Here is a 27,968-nt window from a genome sequence, read left to right as displayed (position 1 = left end):
TCACTGGGACCTCCTTTGGAGCAGCTGTGACCTGCACAAAAAGGACGGGTTGCACTTGAACGCCAGGGAAACCGATATCCTGGTGGAAAGGTTTGCTAAGGCTATTGGGGAGAATTTAAACTCGAATTGCTGGGAGGGGGTGAGAACTGAAATGAATTGATGGCGGAAAGGGAGGTTGGCTCACAAATAGAGAAAATTTGGAGACAGTGCGAGAGGGAGGATAGGCAGGTGATAGAGAAGGGACGCTCACAGACCGATGGTTTGAGGTGTGTCTATTTTAATACAAGGAGTGTTGTGAACAAAGCAGATGAGCTTAGAGCGTGGATCAGTACTTGGAGATATGATGTGGTGGCCATTAGAGAGACTTGAATGGTGCAGGGACAGGAATGTTTATTTCGAGTGCCCGGCTTTAGATGTTTCAGAAAGGACAGGGAGGGAGGCCACAGAGGTGGGGGCATGGCATTGTTGATCAGAGATAGTGTCACGGCTGCAGAAAAGGAGGACGTCATGGAGGGGTTGTCTACAGTCTCTGTGGGTGGAGGTTAGGAACAGGAAGGGGTCAATAACTCTACTGGGTGTTTTGTATAGACCATCCAACAGGAACAGGGACATCGAGGAGCAGATAGGGAGAGATACTGGAAAGGAGTAACAATAACAGGGTTGTTGAGGTGGGAGATTTTAATTTCCCAAATATTGATTGGCATCTCCCTAGAGTGAGGGGTTTTGACGGGGTGGAGTTTGTTAGGTGTGTTCAGGAAGGTTTCCTGACACAATATGTATATAAGCCTACAAGAGGAGAGGCTGTACTTGATCCGGTATTGGGAAATGAACCTGGCCAGGTGTCAGGTCTCTCAGTGGGAGAGCATTTTGGAGATAGTGATCACAATTCTATCTCTTTTACCATAGCATTAGAGAGGGATAGGAACAGGCAAGTTAGGGAAACCTCTAACTGGAGTAAGGAGAACTATGAGCCTATCAGGCTGGAACTTGTAAGCATAAATTGGAAATTGATGTCCTCAGGGAAACGGACCAAAGAAATGTAGAAAATGTTCAAGGGATATTTGCGTGGGGTTCTGAGTAGATACGTTCCAATGAGACATGGAAAGGATGGTAGGGTACAAGATCCGTGGTGCCCAAAGGCCGTTGTGAATCTAGTGAAGAAGAAAAGAAGAGCTTCCAAAAGGTTCAAAAATTAGGTAATGATATGAATCTGGAAGATTATAAGGCTAGTCTGTCAGCAAGTTTGATATCAGGTCCAGCCCCGTCAGTGATGGGTTTGTACTGAGAACGGAGACGAGATCCTCGGCATCAGAATCTGTGAGACCGACATCCCACAGCCTGGAGATGAGAGAGAGTGAGGGTGAAGGACACAGAGAGACAGGAGACGGTACAAATCCCCAGTGTTTATCAGCAACACAATTACTGATCACATTAATGTTCAGTGTCAGACACCCAGTGACTGTAATCGCAATCTCCCACAGACTGGTACTTACCACAGTTTCTGTATTTTACACTCCGGGTTCTTCAGAGCCGCAGACACCAGTTTCACTCCTGAATCTCCCAGGTCATTCCCCCCGAGACTAAACACAAATAGACAGATTGATGAACATAATGATTAAAACCGTGGGTCTGAGGCAATTTCTCTCACTCGGATATTTCAGGAAACATTAAACCCTTTATTAATTCACTGATCATAATTCCCATCACTGTCAATGTCCCTCACTGCCCAGCTCCAATGAATTCACCGAATGTCAGTAATTTCGTCTGTCGGTGTGACCCTGTAAACTCCACATATTCTCTCTCATTCCCTGATGGTTAGAAAAGTGTTCCTGACGTGAAACTGTTGGAAAGGGCAGGGGTGAAGGGGAGAAAGTCAAACAGTGAGGAAGATTTGAGAATCGGGGAATGTCGATGGGAGATGGAGGAAGAGACGACACCTCAGGTAAAGGATGGAAAGACAAAGAAGGAAGCGGATATTTAAGAGAGATCCCACAGGAGGAAGGGGGATGGGGGAGAGAGATCCCACAAGAAGGGGGATGGGGGAGAGAGATCCCACAGGAGAAAGGAGGATGGGGGAGAGAGATCCCACAGGAGGAAGGGGGATGGGGGAGCGAGATCCCACAAGAGGAATGGGGATGGAGGTGAGTGATCCCAAAGGAGGAAGGGGGATGGGGGAGCGATATCACACAGGAGGAAGTGGAATGGGGGAGAGAGATCCCACAGGAGGAAGGGAGATTGGGAAGAGTGATCCCACAGGAGGAAGGGGGATGGGGGAGAGAGATCCCACAGGAGGAAGGGGGATGGGGGAGCGATATCACACAGGAGGAAGTGGAATGGGGCAGAGAGATTCCACAGGAGGAAGGGAGATTGGGGAGAGTGATCCCACAGGAGGAAGGGGGATGGGGGAGAGAGATCCTACAGGAGGAAGGGGGATGGGGGAGAGAGATCTCACAGGAGGAAGGGGGATGGGGGAGAGAGATCCCACGGGAAGAAGGGGGATGGGGGAGAGAGATCCCACAGGAGGAAGGGGGATGGGGGAGAGATAACCCACATGAGGAAGGGGGATGGGGGAGAGAGAACCCACAGGAGGAAGGGGGATGGGGGTGAGAGATCCCACAGGAGGAAGGGGGATGGGGGAGAGTGATCCAGTGATCCCACAGGGGGAGAGAGATCCCACAGGAGGAAGGGGGATGGGGGTGAGATCCCACAGGTGGAAGGGGGATGGGGGACAGAGATCCCACAGGAGGAAGGGGGATGGGGGAGAGTGATCCCACAGGGGGCAGGTGGATGGGGGAGAAAGATCCCACAGGAGGAAGGGGGATGGGGGAGAGAGAACCCACATGAGGAAGGGGGATGGGGGTGAGAGATCCCACAGGTGGAAGGGGGATGGGGGACAGAGATCCCACAGGAGGAAGGGGGATGGGGGAGAGTGATCACACAGGGGGAGAGAGATCCCACAGGAGGAAGGGGGATGGGGGTGAGAGATCCCACAGGTGGAAGGGGAATGGGGGAGAGAGATCCCACAGGAGGAAGGGGGATGGGGGTGAGAGATCCCACAGGTGGAAGGGGTATGGGGGACAGAGATCCCACAGGAGGAAGGGGGATGGGGGAGAGTGATCCCACAAGGGGAGAGAGATCCCACAGGTGGAAGGGGGATGGGGGACAGAGATCCCACAGGAGGAAGGGGGATGGGGGAGAGTGATCCCACAGGGGGCAGGTGGATGGGGGAGAGAGATCCCACAGGAGGAAGGGGGATGGGGGAGAGAGAACCCACATGAGGAAGGGGGATGGGGGTGAGAGATCCCACAGGTGGAAGGGGGATGGGGGACAGAGATCCCACAGGAGGAAGGGGGATGGGGGAGAGTGATCACACAGGGGGAGAGAGATCCCACAGGAGGAAGGGGGATGGGGGTGAGAGATCCCACAGGTGGAAGGGGGATGGGGGAGAGAGATCCCACAGGAGGAAGGGGGATGGGGGTGAGAGATCCCACAGGTGGAAGGGGTATGGGGGACAGAGATCCCACAGGAGGAAGGGGGATGGGGGAGAGTGATCCCACAAGGGGAGAGAGATCCCACAGGAGGAAGAGGGAGGGGGGAAGAGAGATCCCACAGGAGGAAGCGGGATGGGGTAGATAGATCCCACAGGAGGAAGGGGGATGGGGGAGAGAGATCCCATAAGTGGAAGGGGGATGGGGGAGAGAGGTCGCGCAGGAGGAAGGGGGATGGGAGAGCAAGATCCCGCAGGAGGAAGGGGGATGGGGGAGAGGGATCTCACAAGAGGAAGCTTGATGAGGGAGAGAGAACCCACAGGAGGAACGGGGATGGGGGAGAGAGATCACACAGGAGGAAGGGGGATGGGGGACAGATCTCACAGGAGCAAGGTGGATGGGGAAGAGAGATCCCACAGGAGGAAGGTGGATGGGGATGAGAGATCCCGCAAGAGGAAGGGGGATGGGGGAGCGAGATCCCACAAGAGGAAGGGGGATGGGTCAGCGACATCCCACATCAGGAAGGGGGATGGGGGAGAGAGAACCCACAGGAGGAAGGGGGATGGGGGTGAGAGATCCCACAGGTGGAAGGGGGATGGGGGACAGAGATCCCACAGGAGGAAGGGGGATGGGGGAGCGAAATCCCGCAGGAGGAAGGGGGATGGGGTAGAGGGATCCCACAAGAGGAAGCGGGATGAGGGAGAGAGAACCCACAGGAGGAAGGGGGATTGGGGAGAGAGATCCCACAGGAGGAAGGGGGATGGGGGAGAGAGATCCCACAGGAGGATGGGGGATTGTGATCACACAGGAGGAAGGGGTTGGGGGAGAGAGATCCCACGGGAGGAAGGGGGATGGGGGAGAGAGATCCCACAGGAGGAAGGGGGATGGGGGAGGAAGAACCCACATGAGGAAGGGGGATGGGGGAGAGAGAACCCACAGGAGGAAGGGGGATGGGGTGAGAGATCCCACAGGTGGAAGGGGGATGGGGGACAGAGATCCCACAGGAGGAAGGGGGATGGGGGAGAGTTATCACACAGGTTGAGAGAGATCCCACAGGAGGAAGGGGGATGGGGGAGAGAGATCCCACAGGAGGAAGTGGGATGGGGGAGTATGATCACACAGGAGGAAGGGGGATAGGGGAGAGAGATCCCACGGGAGCAAGGGGGATGGTGGAGAGAGATCCCACAGGAGGAAGGTGGATGGAGAAGAGAGATCCCACAAGGGGAAGGGAGATGTGGAAGAGAGATCCCACCGGAGGAAGGGGGATGTGGGAGAGATATCCCACAGGAGGAAGGGGGATGGGGAAGAGAGATCCCACGGGAAGAAGGGGGATGGGGGAGAGATATCCCACAGGAGGAAGGGGGATGGGGGAGAGATAACCCACATGAGGAAGGGGGATGGGGGAGAGAGAACCCACAGGAGGAAGGGGGATGGGGGTGAGAGATCCCACAGGAGGAAGGGGGATGGGGGAGAGTGATCCAGTGATCCCACAGGGGGAGAGAGATCCCACAGGAGGAAGGGGGATGGGGGTGAGAGATCCCACAGGTGGAAGGGGGATGGGGGACAGAGATCCCACAGTAGGAAGGGGGATGGGGGAGAGTGATCCCACAGGGGGCAGGTGGATGGGGTAGAGAGATCCCACAGGAGGTAGGGGGATGGGGGAGAGAGAACCCACATGAGGAAGGGGGATGGGGGTGAGAGATCCCACAGGTGGAAGGGGGATGGGGGACAGAGATCCCACAGGAGGAAGGGGGATGGGGGAGAGTGATCACACAGGGGGAGAGAGATCCCACAGGAGGAAGGGGGATGGGGGTGAGAGATCCCACAGGTGGAAGGGGGATGGGGGACAGAGATCCCACAGGAGGAAGGGGGATGGGGGAGAGTTATCACACAGGTTGAGAGAGATCCCACAGGAGGAAGGGGGATGGGGGAGAGAGATCCCACAGGAGGAAGTGGGATGGGGGAGTATGATCACACAGGAGGAAGGGGGATAGGGGAGAGAGATCCCACGGGAGCAAGGGGGATGGTGGAGAGAGATCCCACAGGAGGAAGGTGGATGGAGAAGAGAGATCCCACAAGGGGAAGGGAGATGTGGAAGAGAGATCCCACCGGAGGAAGGGGGATGTGGGAGAGATATCCCACAGGAGGAAGGGGGATGGGGAAGAGAGATCCCACGGGAAGAAGGGGGATGGGGGAGAGATATCCCACAGGAGGAAGGGGGATGGGGGAGAGATAACCCACATGAGGAAGGGGGATGGGGGAGAGAGAACCCACAGGAGGAAGGGGGATGGTGGTGAGAGATCCCACAGGAGGAAGGGGGATGGGGGAGAGTGATCCAGTGATCCCACAGGGGGAGAGAGATCCCACAGGAGGAAGGGGGATGGGGGTGAGAGATCCCACAGGTGGAAGGGGGATGGGGGACAGAGATCCCACAGTAGGAAGGGGGATGGGGGAGAGTGATCCCACAGGGGGCAGGTGGATGGGGTAGAGAGATCCCACAGGAGGTAGGGGGATGGGGGAGAGAGAACCCACATGAGGAAGGGGGATGGGGGTGAGAGATCCCACAGGTGGAAGGGGGATGGGGGACAGAGATCCCACAGGAGGAAGGGGGATGGGGGAGAGTGATCACACAGGGGGAGAGAGATCCCACAGGAGGAAGGGGGATGGGGGGCAGATCCTACAGGAGGAAGGGGGATGGGGGAGAGTGATCCCACAAGGGGAGAGAGATCCCACAGGAGGAAGGGGGAGGGGGGATGAGAGATCCCACAGGAGGAAGGGGGATGGGGTAGATAGATCCCACAGGAGGAAGGGGGATGGGGGAGAGAGATCCCATAAGTGGAAGGGGGATGGGTTAGAGAGATCCCGCAGAAGGAATTGGAATGGGGTAGAGAGATCGCGCAGGAGGAAGGGGGATGGGAGAGCAAGATCCCGCAGGAGGAAGGGGGATGGGGGAGAGGGATCTCACAAGAGGAAGCGGGATGAGGGAGAGAGAACCCACAGGAGGAACGGGGATGGGGGAGGGAGATCCCACAGGAGGAAGGGGAATGGGGAAGAGAGATCCCACAGGAGGGGGAAATGGGGAAGAGAGATCCCACGGGAAGAAAGGGCATGGGGAAGAAAGATCCCGCAGGAAGGGGGGTGGGGAAAAGACATTCCACTGGAGGATGAGGAAAGTGTAATAGAGAGCCGACAGGAGGAATGGGGATGGGACGAGATCCCTAAGAATCGAAGGGGGATTGGGATAAGAGTTCCCACAGGAGGATTCCAAGGGGAAACGATAATCCTACAAGACGAGAGGATGCAGAAAATTTTTGTACGTGTGTGTTGGGTCTGAACAGAGACCCAGAGGAGATGCGGCCTCGCTCTCTGTGTATCTGGTAGTGAGCAAAGTCACACACTATCAAGGGCAGGGGAGGACAATCACACAATGGTATTTCTTTCCTTCTCACTGGGACAGTCTGCTGACGGTCTCTCATCCCTCACCGGGAAGGGGGTGTGAATCTCTGACCCACCTGCTGCAGTCAGAGTCGGTCTGGGTGTCAGTAACAGTGAGAAGGAACATTGTCAATGGACGTGTCACAGGCAGCAGGAAACACGACCATTCCTGTGATTTACTACCATTAAACCAATGGTCGTTGTTCACTGATCTGATGAAGTCTCCAACATCCCTTCACAAGCAACCACAGAACCCTCCCGTCCTTGGGGAATTACTGACCGATCCCCTGGGCATTTGTCACAATTCTTCACAATCTGATTTATCACAGTTTAACCCAAATCCCTTTACATTGAAATGACATAATAAAACAGTTTCACAGTTCCGAGTGAGAGATGAATCATGTTACCTCAACTCCTGGCACTTGTGCAGCCTGGGTCCCAGCCGCTTGATTCCTTCACACTGAATGTGGCAGTTCCCCAGGTCGAGGTGTTTTATTGTATCACAGAGTCCGATGACATGAGACAGGACCGCGCAGTCAATCGGGGTCAGTGTCATTCCACTGAATGAAAGTGTTTTCACAGATCCCAGTGCGGCCTGAGCCAGTCCACGATTCTGAGACTCAAACAGGTAGTGCAATGTGTTCAGGAGGCTCCTTTTACCAGCTTCACTCCCTGTGTTTCCACTCTGTTGTTTAAACTCCTCCTTCACCCAGTCAATCACCCGGCAGGTTGTTTCATGATGAAATGGACCCAGAAACTCCACCAGGCCCCGAGCTGTCATTGGGTTGGAGAGACCAGCAACAAAACGGAGAAATACCTCAAATTTTCCATCTGTCGTGTTGTGGGCATCAGTGAGGAATTTCAGAATTTCCCCGGGATGTATAGTCAGGAATTGTGCGACTGCAGCTACAAACTCTTGGATGGTGAGGTGTGGGAATGTGTACACCACGCTCTGGGCAGAATCCTCTCTCTCCAAAAGCTCCATCAGGAACCCGGACAGGAACTGGGAAGGCTGCAGATTGTAGTTGATCAAATCTCCATCTGTAAACACAATCTTCTTCTCGGACACTCCTTTGAAGGCCATCTGACCAACCCTGAGTAACACATCACGGGGGTTCTCAATCTCTCGGCCGTGGTTTTTCAGGATGTTGTAAATATAGTAGGAGTACAGTTGGGTGATGGTCTTGGGAACTCGCTGTGGGTCCCTGACTCTTTGTGTGAAGAAGGGGCCCAGTGCCAGAGCGAGGATCCAGCAGTAGGAGGGGTTGTAGCTCATGGTGTACAGGATCTCGTTCTCCTTCACATAATTGAAAACAGCTTCCGCCACCGTCTGATCTTCAAAATGTCTGATGAAATATTCCTTCCGTTCCTCATCAACAAATCCCAGGATTTCAGCCCAGACACTGATATCCGCCTTTTCCAATAAATGTAACGCAGTGGGACGGGTGGTCACCAGCACTGAACACCCTGGGAGCAGCTTGCCCTGGATTAAACTGTACACAATGTCAGACACTTCACACTTCCACTCGGGATCTGGACACTGGTGCTTGGGTTCTGTATCTCTCCGACTGTCCGCAAAATCGATTTTGTGTTTGAATTCATCTAAACCATCGAATATAAACAGTAATCCCTCTGGGTTCTTCCAGACTTCTCTCAGGATATTCCCAAAGTAAGGATACTGATCCAGAATCAGTTCCCTCAGGTTTATTCTACAAGTAATGGTGTTTAAATCTCGGAATTTGAAACTGAAGACAAACTGGAACTGTTGGTATATTTTCCCCATGGCCCAGTCATAAACAATCTTTTGTACCATCGTTGTTTTCCCGATCCCCGGGACTCCGGCCACTGCTGCTGAATTCCTAGATTTGGATTTACTCCGGGAAAAGCTGCTCTGGAATAACTGATCAGTACGGATTTTTTCCAGCTGTCTGCGGAGTTGTTTCTCTCTATAATCCTCATGGTCTCTGCCTCTTGCCAGCAGCTCATGTTCCACCAGTGTCCGATCTCGAACAGTAGAAATGACCGTGAGCTCAGCGTATCGATCAGCCAGCTGGAAAACCTTCACCTTCTCCGTCATCAGGATCGTGTTCACTCTCAGGGTTTCAGTTTGTGCCCGCAGAGTCTCCTTGTGTTTCTGTTGAACATCTTCCATGGGAACAGAGAACATATTCAAAACGTTAAATGGCTCATCTGACAAAGAACTTTATAACGGTATTTCAGCATTCAGTGTTTGAGATTACATGGATAAATTCAATGCTTCCATGGATATTAGCACAGAAAGTAAAATTCTGTTCACAGACACAGAATTGACAGCAATGGATGTCCCTGAAAATGTCCAATCCTCATGTTCTGGTTCTAGTTATTTGTGAAGGTGAACATTCCCCTGATTGCACTTTGTGAGGAAGCTTAAACAAGCATCACTCCCCACTAACATCTTAACTACATTCTACAGAGGCATGGTTGAGAGTGTGCTGACCTTTTGCATCACAACCTGGTACTCCAGCTGCAGTGCTGCTGACAAAAAAGCCTTGCAGGGGGTGGTTAGGGGAGCAGAGAAGGTTATTGGGGTCTCCCTACCTTCTGTCCAAGACCTCTTTCAGAGTCGATGCCTCCAGAAGACACTGTACATCATTAACAAACCCTCACACCCTCTCCATGAACTGTTTGTTCTTCTGCCATCAGGTAAACGTTACAGGAGCATCAAAACTAAAACCACAAGGCTACTAAACAGCTTCCTCCCACAGGCAGTCAGACTGCTAAATAGTTGCTCTACCTGACTCTGCTTTGGACACTTTTAACTTGCACCGGACACTTACAACTTGATTTAAAGCGACATGTGGCTGTTGTGTTTTATTATTTATTGTTGTGTTTATTATTTAGTGTTGCGTTTGTAATGTTATGGTTGCTCTGCTCCTGGGAAACGCTGTCTCATTCTACCCTGCAGAGCTGATGTACGGTTGGAATGACAATAAAGTTTTTGATTCTTGAATATCCTATTGCAGTCCTGACTGCACTCCCGTTACAACAACATTTCACTATACTTAAAGCATTGTTTGCCTCATTAACAGACGATGTTAATGTTGATCTGGTGTGGAACTATGGAGAGCAGGACACTGTGCATTTTGGCCACTGGGGAGTCACAGGTGTGCACTGCTCTTGCATCAAAACAGGAGCAGAATACGCGGGAAATACTCAAGTCGGGCAGCGTCTGGGGGAGAATCACAGTGAAGTTGCGGATCGATAACCCATCGGAATGACAGAATGAAAATGGGTAGTTTTCAATCGCAGTGATGGAGGATTGGTGGAAAGATGGAATCTGTGTTAATGGAAGAAGCCACAAGCGTCTGTCTCAGTGATGTACATCGTGTCTGTGGGAGAGGGTGGTGAGGTCTTGGCAACTGCTACTCATCAGTCTTGCTGTGGGGGTGTGGGGCTCTGTCTAATGAGGCCTCCGTCTGTCAGAGTCGACCATGGATGTCCTGCCCCTGCAAGCCGGGACACTCCGATATGGAGAGGAAGCTTCTGCCGATGTAGCAAGCTCCTCTCTCCATGCATCTGATGTACACAAAGGAACGGCAGAGACTGACACAGCTTGGCACCAGAGGTGTCGCAGGAGATGCCAGTCTGCGTTGAACACCATTTAACACTGACTCAGGGACTCCAGCTCCAGGCTTTTCCCATTGGGTTTACTCCCAAACTCTTCCCCATGAGGGGTTACAGTTACAAGGCAGTGGAGTTTTGAGATCAGAGTTTTCTTGTTCCTGGGTGAGCTGCCAATCACGGCCGACAAGCCCCATCTGCCCAAAGCGACTGGTTGTAAGGCACCAGTAACCCACCTCTGCCCCTTCTCCTGTGGGAAGAAACGCTTCCACCGGGATTAGTGGCTAAACCGCACGTGAAGGCCAAGAGCTGGACAGAGGCTACTCGCCACTGGGAGCATTTAATAGGTCGCGGCAGCTCATTCGCACTGTCACCCCCCCCCCTCCCCCCGGTTATAACAATCTTAAGCAACCAAGGGGCGCTGTATTATTGACAATGAATCGGTAAATTGGTTTATTATTGTGACATGCACCACTGTAAAATGGAAAACTTTTCTGCATGCGATCCAAATAGATCATTACGTCACATCGGTGCAATGAGGTTGTACAAGGAAAAATGGAACAGAATAGTTCAGGGAAACAGTGTTTCAGTTGCCGAGAAAATGCAGTGCAGGCAGACGATAAGGTAGAAGGCCAAAGGATCATTGGGAGGTCAGCTTTGAGTTTTTTTGGGACTATGTTCCTAAACTGTAGAATTCAACACCTCAAACTACAGTACTGTGCAGAAGTCTGAAGTGTATATTAGGACTGACACATTTTGTCTTTTATTTTCTAGTTTGCACTTTATCCCGTTGTGATGCGGTTTGAACGGCATCGTCTGGATGAAAGGTGCTTTATAAATAAGTCATTATTATTATGATGATGATGATGATGATTATGATTATTATTATTATTATTATTATTATTATTATTATCATCATCTTAGCCTAAACTGGTAAAACTTGAGGTACAGGCATAGCCAAGCATACTCATGTCTCAATTGATAGGAGATTTCAGACTATTCTCGTGGTGTATAGTGTTACGGGTTTTCGAAGATTTACGTAAGTATCACCGTGTGGGCCTAATTTATTAATACTATTCTGTAAAGCCTTTAGGATGATACCAGTTATTGATATTACGATTGGGATAAATAATACCCTGTTCGTGTTCCATAGTCTTTCATTTTGCCCTTTCAATTCAACATATTTCTGGTATTTTTTTTACTAATTCATTTCTGTAAGTTATGTGTATTTGGAATGGCTATATATATTTCAAAAGTTGCTTTTGCTTGTTTATCCTGTAAAATTACATCGGAACGCATATCATGTATTATCCTATCTGAAATAATGATCAGACGCAGTATGATATGAAGGACTCTAACCTAAAAGTGGAGCAGGCTTGTACTTATTGTAAGTTATCGTGTTTTTCATCAGTTGTAGTTCAAGCAAGCTTTTTGGGAATGTTGTCCACCACTTGATTGTGCTTGTGCAAGTCATGAGATTCAGTTAAATTACTGCAGGATGTTGTAAAGTGTTGGATTGTTTCTAGTTTTCTTGTAATTTTCAGCATTTATCGTCCTGAATCTATTGGTCGTTTATTCTGTATTATTGATAACTACATGTGTCAACAACCTTGTCCTGTATTGCTACAATGATCCCTTCTGTTTCTGGGAAGAGGTCTCCAACTCTGAGCCAGGAGCTCGACGCTTCCTTGTCGACATCTGATCGGCTCAGATCGTGTGGATGTCCTCCGTGGGGAGTCAGACTCTTCCATTGGTTAACGTTTTCTACTATTATGATAGTTTCTTCTCTTTTATGGGTTATGTTTTCATTTACGTTCAGTGATGTGTACCCCTTATTAGATTTGCATATGCGTGTATGGAGTGCTGAATCCTGCTTGCGTTATGAAAGTATGTCAAAAGAGCTAATTGTGGATTTCAGCAAAGGCAAGCTGAGGGAACACGACACACCAGTCCTCACAGAGGGATCGGATGTGGAAAGAGTGAGCAATTCCAAATTCCTGGCTGTCAATGTCTCCGAGTATCTAACCTGGACCCAATATATCGATGCAGCTACAAAGAAGGCACAACAGTGGCTATAGTTCATCAGGAGTTTCCAACATCACTCGAATATTTCTACAGGTGTGACTTGCAGAGCATTGTAACTGGCTGCATCACCGTCTGCTTCATGGGGACTACTGTACAGGATCGGATTAAGGCGCACACTCAACGATTCAGATCAACTTCATCTCTGCCATCCAGTTTCTGAATGGACATTGAACCCATCGATAGTGACTCACTAATCTCTTTTTAAATTTCTATTTCTACAATAATTTATTTTAATATTTCATATAATCACACAGACACGCACAGCTATATATGTTCAACTTCCAGGCCCTGAAGCCACTTCGCTGCTCAGCCAGATCCACCGTCTGACAGGACACATGTCTCGCAAGGATAACTCCAGGTTACCGAAAGCGGTACTCTACGGAGAACTCTCTCAGGGCAAGAGAGATCGTGGTGCCCCGCGCAGGAGGTACAAGGACCAAATTAAGCAGAGGCTCTCTCAGGTAAATATGGAGGTCAACGAATGGCAGCCGCTGATCCACGGAAAAGCCAGGAATTTTGAGGAACCCAGAAGAGCGACTGCTGAAAAGAAGAGGGGATGCAAGAAGGATCCAACTACCCAAGCGCCTACATCCCAGCTGTCCCTCTGTCCCAACTGCTCCCGGGTCTGCAGATCCAGAATTGGCCCCTACCGTCACCAACAATCGTGTCGTCATCCAGTACCCCCCCCCACCCCCCCCCCCCCACACACACACACACACACACACACACACACACACACACACACACACACACACACACACACACACACACACACACACACACACACACACACCCCTATTTGGGAAGAGAACAGGATTTAGGGTATGTTTCATGATCATTAATGCTTGGTGGAACCCCGGAATGTCCATGCCCTCAAACCCTTTTGCTCCCCAGATCTGGAGTACCTGGTGCTGCTGTGTAAACCTTTCCGGCTGCCAAGGGAGTTCCCGGCTGTTATTATCACAGCTGTGTAATAACAACATCCCCCAGTTGTGTGTTATTGTCACAGAGGGGAGATGATTTCCTTCAGAAATCGATCAGGACTTCCCAAACCACACAATTTGTATCAACAGTTCCGTGTGAACAGCACTTGCCATGTGACCGACTGCTTACATTGCCGGTGATCAGCAGGAGCTCAAGAAATTCAGCTCCGATCTGTGCAAAGTCATCCAGGCAGCGAAACGACAATACCGAGATCGTATTCAGGCACAGCTCTCCACCAACAACACACACAGCTTATGGCAAGCTCTGCACCCCAATGCAGACTTCAGAGCTAAGTGCAGTGGTGCTGCCAACATCGCTGCCTGTCTCCCAGAGGATCGAAGTCTCTTTACGCTCGGTTCGATATCGCCAACACTGAGACCCCGAGGAGAGCCGACAAAGCGACCTGCACATTGGTCATCTCTGAGGCTGAAGTTCGCAGGTGTTTCCAACGAGTGGACAGTCGCAAGCCTGCGGGACCGGACGGCGTCCCAGGGCGGGTACTCAGGATGCGCGAGGCACAACTGGCAGGTGTATTTACGGATATTTTTAATCTCACCCTCTCCCAATGTAGAGTTCCCTCCTGCTTCAAATCATCCACCATTGTTCCTGTACCTAAAACGACTAAGGCAACATGCCTGAACGTCTGGCGTCCTGTCGCACTCACCTCAATAATAAGCAAATGTTTTGAGAGACTGGTGAAGGACTGCATCTGCAGCTTGTTACCACCCACACTGGACCCCCTACAATTCACCTACCGACACAACCGATCAACAGATGACACAATAGCCACTGCTCTGCACACCTCCTTAAACATCTGGAGAAGAGGGATGCTTATGTGAGAATGATGTTATTAGACTACAGTTCAGCATTCAATACCATCATTCCCTCCAGGCTTGACAAGAAGCTCAGAGACCTCGGCCTTCACCCTGCCTTGTGCAGCTGGGTCCCGGATTTCCTGTCAGATCACCAGCAAGTGGTAAGAGTGGGCTCCCTCACCTCTACCCCTCTGACCCTCAACACAGGAGCCCCTCAGGGCTGTGTCCTAAGCTCCCTCCTTTACTCTCTGTATGTGCATGACTGTTTCGCTACCCACAGCTCCAATCTGCTGATTAAATTTGCTGAGGATACTATATTTATTGGCCAAATCTCAAATAATAACGAGGCAGCCTACACAGAAGAAGTCACCACACAGACACAGTGGTGACAAGAAAACAACTTCTCCCTCAATGTCGCAAAAACAAAGGAGCTGGATGCAATGTTGCAAAGACAAGAGGAATGGAGACGGGCTAACCCCTATTGACATCATTGGATCTGGGGTTGAGAGAGTGAACAGCTTTAAGTTCCTCGGCATTCACATCACTGAGGATCTCACGTGGTCTGTACACATCAATTGTGTGGTGAAAAAAGGCACAACAGCACCTCTTTCACCTCAGACAGTACCATAGAACATTCCAGCACAGAAACAGGCCTTTTGGCCCTTCTTGGCTGTGCCGAACCATTTTTCTGCTTAGTCCCACTGACATGCACCTGGCCCATATCCCTCCAAACCCCTCTCATCCATGTACCTGTCCAAGTTTTTCTTAAATGTCAAAAGTGAGACCGCATTCACCACTTCATCTGGCAGCTCATTCCACACTCCCACCACTCTCTGCGTGAAGAAGCACCTTCCCCAATGTTCCCTTTAAACGTTTCCCCCTTCACCCTTTACCCATTACCTGTTTTTTATTTCCCCTTGCCTCAGCGGAAAAAGCCTGCTCGTATTCCCTCTATCTATACCCATCATAATTTTATCCACCTCTATCAAATCACCTCCCATTCTCCTACATGCCAGGGAATAAAGTCCTAACCTATTCAAACTTTCCCTGTAACTCAGTTTCTCAAGTCCCGGCAACATCTTTGTAAACCTTCTCTGCACCTTATTTCAACCTTATTAATATCCTTCCTGTAATTAGGTGACCAAAACTGCATACAATACTCCAAATTCGGTCTCACCAATGTCTTATACAACCTCACCATTACATTCCAACTCTTATACTCAGTACTTTGATTTATAAAGGCCAATTTACCAAAAGCTCTCTTTACGACCCTATCTACTTGTGACGCCACTGTTAGGGTATTATGTATCTATACTCCCCGATCCCTCCGTTCTACTGCCCTCCTCATCCTACCATTTACCTTGTATGTTCTAACTTGGTTTGACCTTCCGAAGTGCAATACCTCACACGTGTCCGCATTAAACTCTATCTGCCATTTTTCAGCCCATTCCTCCAACTGGTCCAAATCCCTCTGCAAGCTTTGAAAACCTTCCTCACTGTCCACTACACCTCCAATCTTTGTATCATCAGCAAATTTGCTGATCCAATTTGCCACATTCTCATCCAGATCATTGTCATATCATTTGTCATAGATGATCATCCAGATCATTTGTCATAGATGACAAATAACAATGGACCCAGCACTGATCCCTGTGGCACATCACTAGTCACAGGCCTCCACTCAGAGTAGCAATCCTCCACTACCACTCTCTGGCTTCTTCCATTGAGCCAATGTCAAATCCAATTTACTACCTCTCCATGTATACCTAGCGACTGAATCTTCCTAACTAACCTCCCATGTGAGACCTTGTCAAAGGCCTTACTGAAGTCCATGTATACAACATCCACTGCCTTCCCTTCATCCACTTTCCTGGTAATTTCCTCGATAAACTCTAATAGATTGGTTAAACATGACCTACCACGCACAAAGCCATATTGACTTTTTCTAATAAGTTCCTGTCTATCCAAATACCTGGAGATCCTATCTCTTAGTATTCCTTCCAATAATTTACCTACTACCGATGTCAAACATACCGGCCTATAATTTCACGACTTACTTTTTGAGCCTTTTTTAAACAACGGAACTACATGAGCTATTCTCCAATCCTCTGGCACCCGATCCGTGGATATCGACATAATATTTATGCCAGGGCCACTGCAATTTCAACATTAGTTTCCTTCAAGGTCCGAGGGAGTACCCTGTCAGGTCCCGGGGATTTATCTACTCTGATTTGTCTCAAGACAGCAAGCACCTCCTCCTCTTTAATCAGTATAAGTTCCATGACCTCCCTACTTTTTTGCCTTGTTTCCAGTTTCTCCAGTAAGTACAGATGCAAAAAACCCATTTAAGATCTCCCCCATTTCTTTTGGTTCCATACCTAACCGACCACTCTGATCTTCAAGAGGACCAATTTTATCCCTTATTATCATTTTGCTCTTAACATACCTTTAGAAGCTCTTAAAATTATCGTTCACCCTGACTGCCAAAGCAACCTCATGTCTTCTTTTAGCCCTCCTGATTTCTTTCTTAAGTATTTTCTTACTCTTTTTATACTCCTCAAGCATCTTATTTCCTCCCTGTTGCTATACATGTTATACATCTCTCTCTTCTTCTTCATCAGAGTTTCAATATCCCTCGATAGCCAAGGCTCCTTATTCTTATTCATTTTGCCTTTAACTCTGACAGGAACATACAAAATCTGCACTCTCAAAATTTCTCCTTTGAAGGTCTCCCACTTACCAATCACATCCTTGCCAGAGAACAACCTGTCCCAATCTACGATTTTTAGATCCCTTCTCATTTCTTCAAATTTGGCCCTTTTCAGGTTTAGAACGTCAACCCGAGGACCAGATCTATCTTTATCCAAGATCAAGTTGAAACTAATGATGTTATGATCACTGGAACCAAAGTGATCCCCTACACACTTCCGTCACCTGCCCTAACTCATTTCCTAATAGGAGATCTAATATTGCAACCTCCCTAGTTGGTACATCTATATATTGATTTAGAAAACTTTCCTGAACACATTTTACAAACTCTAACCCATCTAGACGTTTAAAAGTATGGGAGTCCCAATCAATGTGTGGAAAATTAAAATCCTCTACAATCACAGATTTCTGTCTCCTGCAGTTGTCTGTTATCTCTTTGCAGATTTGCTCCTCCAATTCTCGCTGACTATTGGGTAGTCCATAATACAACCCTATTAATGTGGTCATACCTTCCTGTTTCTCAGCTCCACCCATATGGCCTCAGTAGACAAGCCATCTAATCTGTCCTGCCGAAACACTGCTGTAATATTTTCCCTGACTAGCAAAGCCACCACCCACCCTTCATCCCTCTGTCTCTATCACAGAAGAACCCTGCATTAACTTCCCTTTCCCCTTCGCTCGCCTGATGGTAACCCAATTACCTGTGCCCTGTTCCTTAGGTGTAACTACCTCCCGGAAGCTACTATCTATAATCTGCTCAGTCTTTCGAATGATACGGAGGTCATCCAGCTCCTGCTCCAGTTCCCTGACACGGTCTGTTAGGAGCTGCAGCTGGATGCACTTCTTGCAGGTATCGTTGTCAGGGACACCAGAAGTCTCCCTGTCTTCCCACATCCTGCAAGAGGAGCATTCCAACATCCTGCCTGGCATATTCTCTAGTCTGAACAAAAAAAAAAGAAAAACAGAAAAACAGATGGTTGAGATAGCTGAGAACGGTTGGGATGGGCTCCTAAATGCTGACAATTTTCTATAGGGGCACAATTTTGTGCATCCTGACTGGCTGCATCACTGCCTGGTATGGGAACTGTACTTCTCTCAATCGCAGGACTCTGCAGAGAGTGGTGCGGACAGCCCAGTGCATCTGTAGATGTGAACTTCCTACTACTAAGGTCATTTCAGAGACAGGGGGTAAAAAGTGCCCGAAGGATCATTCTGGACCCAAGTGTCACCAAGCACAAACTGTTCCAGCTGCTACCATCCGGGAAACGGTACCGCAGCGTAAAAGCCAGGACCAACAGGCTCCGTGACAGCCTCTTCCACCAGGCCATCAGACTGATTAATTCACGCTGATACAATTCTATTTCCACAATTGTATACATAAATACAGACTCACTGCACACACTTTACTGTAATCGTGCTGCTGGCGCAGAAAAACAATTTTCACGGCATGTGTCCATGATTTTAACCCTGATCCTGAAATTTTTTATCTGGCTGTTGTCTCATTTTTTAGATCTGTTATTCATCATCCTCATACTGTCCTCGTTGATATCAATCCAAGTGCGCTTCAGTGCACATGGGGTTTTCCAGAAATTGCTATTTGTTCTTATTGTTTTGCATATTTTCCAGATCTGTTTCAGACCAGGGTATTTTACCAAAATTATACATCAATATGGGCACAGTGAGTGTTTACTACCTTCGTTATATTTTTACTGTTCAGCTCTGCTTGGCAGATTTTCTTGATCCTTGATGTAAATTCAAAGTTTGTTCAGCCTTGCAGTAAATTCAGATTTTCTTCAGCCTTGAAGTAAATTTTGTTGGAAGGTTTTCCTTTATCACACTATTATCTATTTTCTTTGCTTATTGATATCCTAAATATCCGTTTCATATTCTGTTGCATTGCATCCCGATGCTCTGTTTGATATTCTACCGGCTCTATTGCACCTTTCTTTATGTTTAATCATGTTCTGTACTTTCTTAGTCTAAAGTTCAAGCTTATATATTTGGAAATTAGTTCCATTATTTGAATTATTTGTTTCAGCTTTACTGATGCAAGAGCAAATAATTTCAAATCATCAATGTATAGCTGTGTCAAGGTATAATTCGTATTTTTTTCTGATTAGATACCTGATTTTTGTCTGTTTCAGTAAATTATGAGTGGGCTTAAAGCTAGACAAAACCATAGTGGGCTTAGTGAGTCGCTTTGGAAAATCCCTCCATTTATTTTGATAGTGGTCGTTGTTCCTCTGTGGTTGTTAATAGGATGATTATTTTACGCGAATTCTTCATCAGTTGTAGAAATTTCACAAATATTGTATGAATTTTATATATATTTAGAACTTCTCTTAAACACACGAGGAACAGAATCAGATGTGGTTTTTGTTTTGATTGACAATATAACACTGAAAGTTTTCTGCTTTCCACAGGGTTTGAAATAGAATTACATAATCTGTTATCTGTTGTTCAAACCCGAATGGTATACTGTCTGCTCTGCTGTGAGTATATTGTGGTTATCTAAGTTGTTACCTGAGTTGTTATTAGTTACGAGATGTACGATGCTATAATTTTAGATATAAAATTGTCTTATTATTATTAAGAGCCAATAATAACATAGTAGGTGACCATTTAGTAGTCTTATAAATGCAGAATAAAGTTGTCGTTGAGACTGGTGGTACATACCTTCTGCCTTTTATATGTTCTGCCCCATGGGAGTAGGACGGAGAAGATGTATGAGGTGGTTTGGGGTTCAGTAGCAATTCTTTGTGTCGGGTTTGTATCTTGCCAGCTTGATTGAGTTCCTCCAGAAGGTGACAAAGGTGATGGATGCAGTTACACATGGATATTGTCTACTTGTATATTGGTAGAGTGTTTGACAAAGTCCCACATGGGAGGCTCATACAGAATATTAACATGCTTGAGAACTGTGGGGAACTGTCCTGGCTGCCGGGGACACAAACTGGGAGAAATGTCTTGGCTGGCGGGTGGTTAATCTGTGAAATTATTGTCATAGACGGCTGAGGAAGACACTTCATTGGATATATTTAAATTGCAGGTCGATATGTTCCTGATTAGGAAGAGCGTCAACGTTTACTGGGATAATGGGGTAGAGAGGAATTGAAGAGCAAATTCACTGAGCCGAATGGCTTAATTCTGCTACTAGGTCTTATGGTTTTAAGGAGCATCTGGAGTATTGTGTTCACTTCTGATTGTCCAGGTCTTGGAAGGATTGGAGAGGGTGCAGAACAGGTTCATCAGGATGTTGCCTGGGTTCGGTGACATGTGCTACAAGTAGAGGTTTGATAAACTTGGTTTGTTTACTCTGGAGTTAGAATAGAGATCTGACTGAGGTGTACAAGTTTGAGAGATATGAGTCTGGGTCGACAGCCTGTATTTTGTTTGTTACTTATTTTACATATGACTGTTGTCTGATACCAGAGGGCATTTGGTTAAGGTGAGATGGGGTAAATTTACAGCAATTGTGGGTAGTTTTTTAACAGAGTTGTGGGTGCCTGGAATTTACTGTCTGGGTCAACATGGCTTTGTGAAAGGAAGGTCGTGCCTCATGAGGCTAATTGAGTTTTTTGAAGAGGTAACAAAAAGCAATTGATGAAGGTACGGTAGTAGATGTGGTCTACATGGATTTTAGCAAGGCATTTGACAAGGTCCCTCACGAGAGACTCATCCAGAAAATCATGAGGCACGAGATAAGTGGAACCTTGGCTGTTTGGATAAATAATTGGCTTAAAGGAAGAAAGCAGAGGGTAGTAATGGAAGGAAAGTATTCTGCCTGGAGGTCGGTGACTAGCGGAGTGCCGCAGTGATCTGTCCTGGTACCCCTGCTATTTGTGATTTTTTATAAATGACCTGGATGTTGAAGTGGAAGAATGGGTGAGTAAATTTGTGGATGACATGAAGATTGGAGGAGTTGTGGATGGAGCTGTAGGTTGTCGAAGGTTACAAGAGGATATAGACAGGGTGCAACTTTGGGCAGAAAAGTGGCAGATGGGGTTCAATCCGGATAAGTGTGAGGTGATGCATTTTGGAAGGACAAACCAGACTGCTGAGTACAAGTTTAATCGTTGGTTACTTAAGAGTGTGAATGAACAGAGGCATCTTGGGGTTCAAATCCATACATCCCTTAAGGTCGCTGCACGGGTTGATAGGATAGTTAAGAACTCCTATGGGATGCTAGGCTTCATTAATAGGGGTATTGATTTCAAGAGTAGAGAGGCCAAGTTGCAAATCTACAAATCTCTGGTGAGACCGCACTTAGAGTATTGTGTTCAATTCCGGTCACCTCATTATAGGAAGGATGTGGAAGCTATGGAGAGGGTGCTGAGGAGATTTACCAGGATATTGCCTGGTTTGGAGAACAAGTCATGTGAAGCAAGGTTAGCAGACCTGGGACTTTTCTCTTTGGAGCGTAGAAGGATGAGAGGGCACTTGATAGAGGTCTAAAAAATTATGAGAGGCATAGATAGGGTGGATTGCTAGTACCTGTTTCTCAGGTCACCAATAGCAAACACTAGAGGGCATATGTACAAAGTTAAGGGAGGGAAGTTTAGGGTAGACATCAGGGGTAAGTTTTTTACAAGGGGTTGTGGGTGCCTGGAACAACTTGCCAGGGATGGTGGTGGAGGCTAAAACATTAAAGGTATTTAAGAACCTCTTGGACAGACACATGGATGAAAGAAAAATAGAGGGTCACAGGGTAGTGTGGGTTTGGTACTCTTTTTAAAGGAATACATGGGTTAGCACAACATCCAGGGCGGAAGAGCCTGTACTGTGCTGTAGTATTCTAGTGTCTAGAGTCTAGTGACTAGGGTCATGTCGGAGGCAACTATGTTATAGATGCTCCTAGTTATACATGAATGTGCAGGAAATGCAAGGAAATGGTCAATAATATAAGAAAGGATACCAAAGTTCTTTTTTTTCTTCCCCAGATATATAAAGAGTGAAAAAAAGGGAGAGGGTCGATATCGGACCACTAGAAACTGCTGTTGTAGTTGCAGTAACGGGTGAAAAGGAAATGTCAGACAAACTCTGTGCAAGTCACTGGCAGAATAGCAAAAGGTAAAGAACATCAGCAAACAGAATTGCGTGTAGTGCTATTACAAAGGAAAAGGGGCTTGGAAGATGAAAGGTCTGAAGATAGAAAAGTCACCTGGACTGGGTCATACAGTGTATCAGGAGCCTGCCTGGGGTGTGTTGGGATTCCCGGAGCGTTAGGACCTGGAGTGAAGGCTTCATCAGAACCAACAGCTGGATTAACAGAAAAATATATTGTAGAATATTCAGGTTGCAAAGAGAGATTCTTTGAATTGTTACTTGAATCCAGAGATCAGCGAATGATTAATGACGAATTTTGATTCCCAGGTTTTGCCAAGTCACAGACTAACACTTGAGATGTGGTTTGAACTGTGCATTTCATCACTCACCTATCAGCTGAGTGGGTAATTCAGATAAACCTTGGCCGATGTTCATGTATTCCTGTGGATCAGGACCTGTTTAAATATTTAAAAAAAAATCCATGGAGACAGAGCTAAAATAATTAAAACAACTAAAATGTTTATCTCAATGTGCCTTTGTGTTCAGTGCGTGGTTTTAACATACCGAGTTCCTGTATTTCCTTCAGTATTCTGTCCAACTTCGGTAACTCAGTCCTCCATATCTCAAAGGATTCCCACATCGCCTTCCGGGCCCGGGAGCCTTTGCCATTCACCAAACTGAGGAAGAGTCTAGAACTCTCTGTCCGGTTTCCCTTCTCTGTCAGTTCAGTGACTTTCTACAAAAGGAAACAATGGACTTATTGTGGAGCAGACAGACAGACATGGAGAATGTGCAGGAAAGTATCTGTTCATGGCCCCGGTAGCTTCAGAACAGATGCAGTCACTGGGCTGTTGCCTCATCCTCTCTGGGTTCAGTCATTAACAGAGAAACAGTAACTGAAGGAAATTCTAAATCAATAGTGTGTAAGAATAAGGATTTACTGACACCCTACAGTAGATGCAATGTGATTAATTTCCTTGATCTGTCAATGTGCAGCATTACATCAACAAGATGTGACAACAAGAACGGAAGAGAGGGGAGAGAGAGAGCAAAAACAAATGGATGGTGGGCATCACTGAATCGTGGCTGACAAAAGTTTATAGTTGGGTGCTTAAATCCAACGACAAATATTGAATCGAAAGGATACGCAGGTAGGTGAAAGTGTTGGGTTGAAACTGCTGTCATTAAAAATGAAAAGTCCTGAGAAAGAGGTGATGTCGGATTAGACGATGTGGATGTTAAGAAACTGCGTAGGTAAAATGACCCTGAAGGAAATTATATACAGGCATGTTAACAGTAGCCAGGATGTGGGCTACAAATTACAACGGAGGAGAGAAGAGACATGGAAAAAGGTCACTGCTAAAATTGTCACGGGGAGTTTCAATATCCAGGTAGCTTTGGAAAATCAGGTTGGTGCTGAATCCCAAGTGAGGGAATTTATAGAATGCCAATGAGATGGCTTTTGAGAGAAGCCTATGGTTGAGCCCACTATAGGAAAGACGGATCTGGATTCTGTGTTGTGTATTGAACCAGATTTGATTAGGGAGCTTCAGCTAAATAAACCCTTAAGAGGCAGTGATCATAAAATAGCAGAACTCAGCCAGCAGGTTGAAAGGGAGAAAGTAAAGTTAGAGGTATCAGTGCTACAGTAGAATAAAGGAATTACCTCGGAATGAGAGAGGAGCTGGGCAATAATAAATTTGAAAATGACACTAACAGGGACAATGGCAGAGCAGGAATGGCTGAAGTTTCTCGGAGGACAAACAATCATAATGATGAAGAATTATTCTAAAGAGAGGATGATCAACCGTGGCTGACGAGGTAGTCAAAGCAGCACAAAAGCAAAGGAGAGGGCACAGAATATTACAAAATATAGTAGAAAGCTGGAGGACTGGGATGTTTTTACAAATCAACAGAAGGCAATTAAAAAGCCATAAATAGAGAAAAAATGAAATAGGAAGGCAGGCTGGAGAATGATGTAAAATAGCTTACCAAAACGTACGTCTGTATATGAAGATTGAAAGAGAGGAGAGTGGATATTGGACCACCGGAAAATGACAGTGGAGAGGTACTGTCAGAGGACAAGGAAATGCCGCAAGGTATTGGTCGGCATTTTGCGTCAGTCCTCACTGTAAAAACACTAGAACGTGCCAGATATTTGAGAATGTCCGGTGGCAGAAGTGAGTGTATTTGCAATTATTGCGGAGAAGGCGCTTGGGAAGCTGAAAGTTCTGAAGATAGATGAGTCCAGATCAACTCACCCGATTGCTTCTGAAAGAGGAGGCTGAAGAGATTGTGGAGACATTAGTAATGATCACTCAAGAATCACTAGATTTTGGAATGGTTCCGGAGGACTGATCATTTTAAACTATAGGCCAGTTAGCCTGATCAGCGTTTGGGAAGATGTCAGCAGTCGATAACTGAGGATAAGGTTTCCGGGCATTTGGACGCACATGATAAGAAAAAGGCCAACATCCATGGAAGGGAATCTTGCCTGACAGAACTGTTGGAATTTTTTGAGAGAACAGCATGCTGGGTCGACAACAGAGAGTCAGTGCAAGTTGTTTACTTGGACTTCCCGAGGACCTTTGACCAGGTGTCCCACATGGACCGATGAAAAAATGGACACATCAGTGGCAATTGGAATGTAGTATAGTGAGGTACGTGGCCATATACTTTAGCAGAAATAATGAAGACGTAGACTATTTTTGAATCTGGGAGAAAATTCAGAAATCGGAGTTGTAAAGAGTCTCTGGAGACCTGGTGCAGGATTCCGTGCAGGTTGAGTCGGTGTTCAGAAAGACAAATACAAAGCTGGCATTCATTTCGAGAGGATCAGAATATAAGAACAAGCACTGGCCAGACCGCACTCGCATATTTTGATCCCCTGATCAGAGAAAATATGTGATGGCATTGTGAAAAATCCAGAGAGGAATATAAACTAACAGAACCTGTGATACTAAACCAGATTTTGATGGGAATGGATCCTGGATGCACCTGTACTGGCTGGAGTGTGGAAGGATGAGGGGGAATCTAATTGTAACCTGTGGAATATCGAAAGGCATTGAGAGGACGTGGAGATGATGTTTCTAAGTGGGGGAGTCTAGAACCAGACGGAACAGCCTCAGATTAGAGGGACGTCCATTTGGAACAGAAATGAGGAGATTATTTAGCCGAGGAGTAGTGAAACTGCAGAATCCATTGGCACTGACAGCTGCGGAGACCAGGTCATTGAGTATATTTAAAACAGAGGTTGGTATCTTCTTGACTAGTCTGGTCAGCAAAGTTCGCTGGGAGAAGGCAGGAGAATGGGATTGAGAGGGATAGTACATCACCCATGATGTAATGGCGGAGCAGAATCGATGGGCCTAATGGCCAATTGTGTTCTGATGCCTTATGGTCTCATGATGTATAAAGACAAAAGAAGATTGTCAGTGCGGCTATCTTATAATGGAGATGGTTACTGCCTGGCACTCATACCGTAAAATGGTAATGACTTCCTGAATGCAGGCATGGGTTTCCTGATTAACAGATGAATTATGAATTAAACATTGATTAGTCTTCAAGCAACATACACCTATGATGGAATTAAGTTAACTGAATATGGATGGGCTTAGGACATCGCTCTGAGAAATAAGAGAGGCAGCGTTTAAGGGTAAGCACAACATTGTGGGCCGAAGGGCCTGTACAGTGCTGTACTGTTCTATGTTCTATGTTCTGTGTCCCGGATTTGAATGATTGATCTCCTAGAACTGATATCAGTAGGGAATAATGGACAACAATTATGAAATAAATCGGCATAATTCCCTGATGGTCCACTGCACTGTAAAATAATCCCTCAGTTTCACTGCTGCCAGGTCTGAGGAGTTACAGTTGTGAAAGAAATTTAACCAGTAAAGCAGACGTCTCCAGATGATGAATTTATAGATCAGCATCATATTGGCAGATTACCTCTTGCCTTTGGATAATGCCTGTGTGATTCATTACAGACAGCGCCAACGAATCCCAACGAGAAAAGAGTCGCTGGCGGGTGTAACGCACTTGGTTTTCTAATACCACTCATTGCTGAATAGGTCAGATCTAGGACAAGACAATCACTGTTTGTGAGCTCCAAGGAGAGTGACCTGAAATGGTGTGACCCTGTCTCTCATTAGTCAGATATTCAGCAAGTTAGCAGATTTTTTGTTTGTTTGCCACTTCCCTTTCAGGAAATCCTATTGATCTTCTTCCCTTTCAGGACAACCTGTTGATTTTTTGGCATCATGAGATATCAGCTGGTCACCAGATTTATTTTATGTTTTGTGCTTTCGTCTGCCCTTTTAGATCAAACTACTGATGTTTGTGGTCATAAGATATCAGCTTTGTGCGTGATCTTTCACATCTAATGAATCTCAGAGTTTTTCGAGGAAGATACCAGGAAAGTTGATGAACGCAAGGTTGTGGATATTATCTACATGGACTTCAGCACGGTATTTGACAAGGTCCCGTATAGGAGGTCGGTCTAGAAGATTCAGTTGCTTAGCATTCAAGACAAAGTAGTAAACTGGATTAGACACTAACTTTTTGGAAAGAATCCGGAGTGTCACTATAGACTGTTGCATTTCTGTTTGGCGCCTGTAGCTCGTGCAGTGTCACGGGAATCGGTGCTGTGCCTGTTGTTGTTTGTCATCTATATCAATGATCTGGATAAAATTACGGTTAAGAGCATCAGCAAATTTGCTGCTGACTTCAACAATGGGAAGGCGCAGTGGACAAAGAGGTAGATTACAAGAGCTTGCAGTGAGATCTGGACCAACTGGAGAATGGGCTTAAAAGGGGCCGATGCAATTTAATGCAGACAGGTACAAGATGTAGCACTTTGGATGGACCAATCAGGGTAGATCTTACTGAGAGACCGGTAGAACAAAGTGAACGGGAATACAGGTACATAAGCCATTGAAAGTGGCAGCAAATGTTGATAGGCTCTGAAAGAAAGTTTCTTAGCGCATTAACCTTGGTAAATGAAAATATCGTGTATGATATGATGTTGTATAAGACGTCGGAGAGGCCTAATTTGGATACTATGTGCAGTTCTGCACACCTACCTGCAGGACAGATGGAAATAAGTTCGGAAGAGTACAGAAAAAAACATTACAAGGATGTTACCTGGACTGGAAGACCTAAGTTATAAGAAAAGAGAGAACTGATTCGGACTTTATTCATTGGGACATGAAAGACTGAGCGGAAATTTGATAGAAGATAGATAGATAGATAGATAGATAGATAGATAGATGATAGATAGATAGATAGATAGATAGATACTTTATTCATCCCCATGGGGAAATTCAACATTTTTTCCAATGTCCCATACACTTATTGTAGCAAAGCTAATTACATACAATACTTAACTATTTAAATACATTGAATGGTAACTTAAGCTCATTCCTAACTCCGGCACTTTAACATATCTTACTCCTGGCGGTTGAATTGTAAAGCCGAATGGCATTGGGGAGTAGTGATCTTTTCATCCTGTCCGAGGAGCATTGCATCGATAGCAACCTGTCGCTGAAACTGCTTCTTTGTCTCTGGATGGTGCTATGCAGAGAATGTTCAGGGTTTTCCATGATTGACCGTAGTACCGATGTTATACTCTCCAGTTCTGTGCCCACGACAGAGCCCGCCTTCCTTACCAGCTTATTAAGACGTGAGGCGTCCCTCTTCTTAATGCTGCCTCCCCAACACGCCACTACAATGAAGAGAGCGCTCTCCACAACTGATCTATAGAACATCTTCAGCATCTCACTACAAACATTGAATGACGCCAACT

General features: G+C 46.7%; 1 protein-coding gene across 1 annotated transcript; it reads right to left on the bottom strand.

The window, feature by feature from the left end:
* LOC140721612 (NACHT, LRR and PYD domains-containing protein 3-like) lies at nt 1-22,802 on the bottom strand. Its single transcript, XM_073036423.1, has 5 exons — nt 22,727-22,802; nt 22,552-22,617; nt 7,331-9,068; nt 1,494-1,580; nt 1-31 (listed from the first exon to the last, which is right to left on the bottom strand). Exons 1-5 carry the CDS (start codon nt 22,800-22,802, stop codon nt 1-3), a joined length of 1,998 nt encoding a protein of 665 aa, XP_072892524.1.
* Nucleotides 22,803-27,968: the final 5,166 nt, after the last annotated feature.

Source organism: Hemitrygon akajei, unplaced genomic scaffold (genome assembly GCF_048418815.1).
Source record: "Hemitrygon akajei unplaced genomic scaffold, sHemAka1.3 Scf000058, whole genome shotgun sequence".
NCBI lineage: Eukaryota > Metazoa > Chordata > Chondrichthyes > Myliobatiformes > Dasyatidae > Hemitrygon > Hemitrygon akajei.
This window is presented reverse-complemented; position numbering and strand designations above follow the sequence as displayed.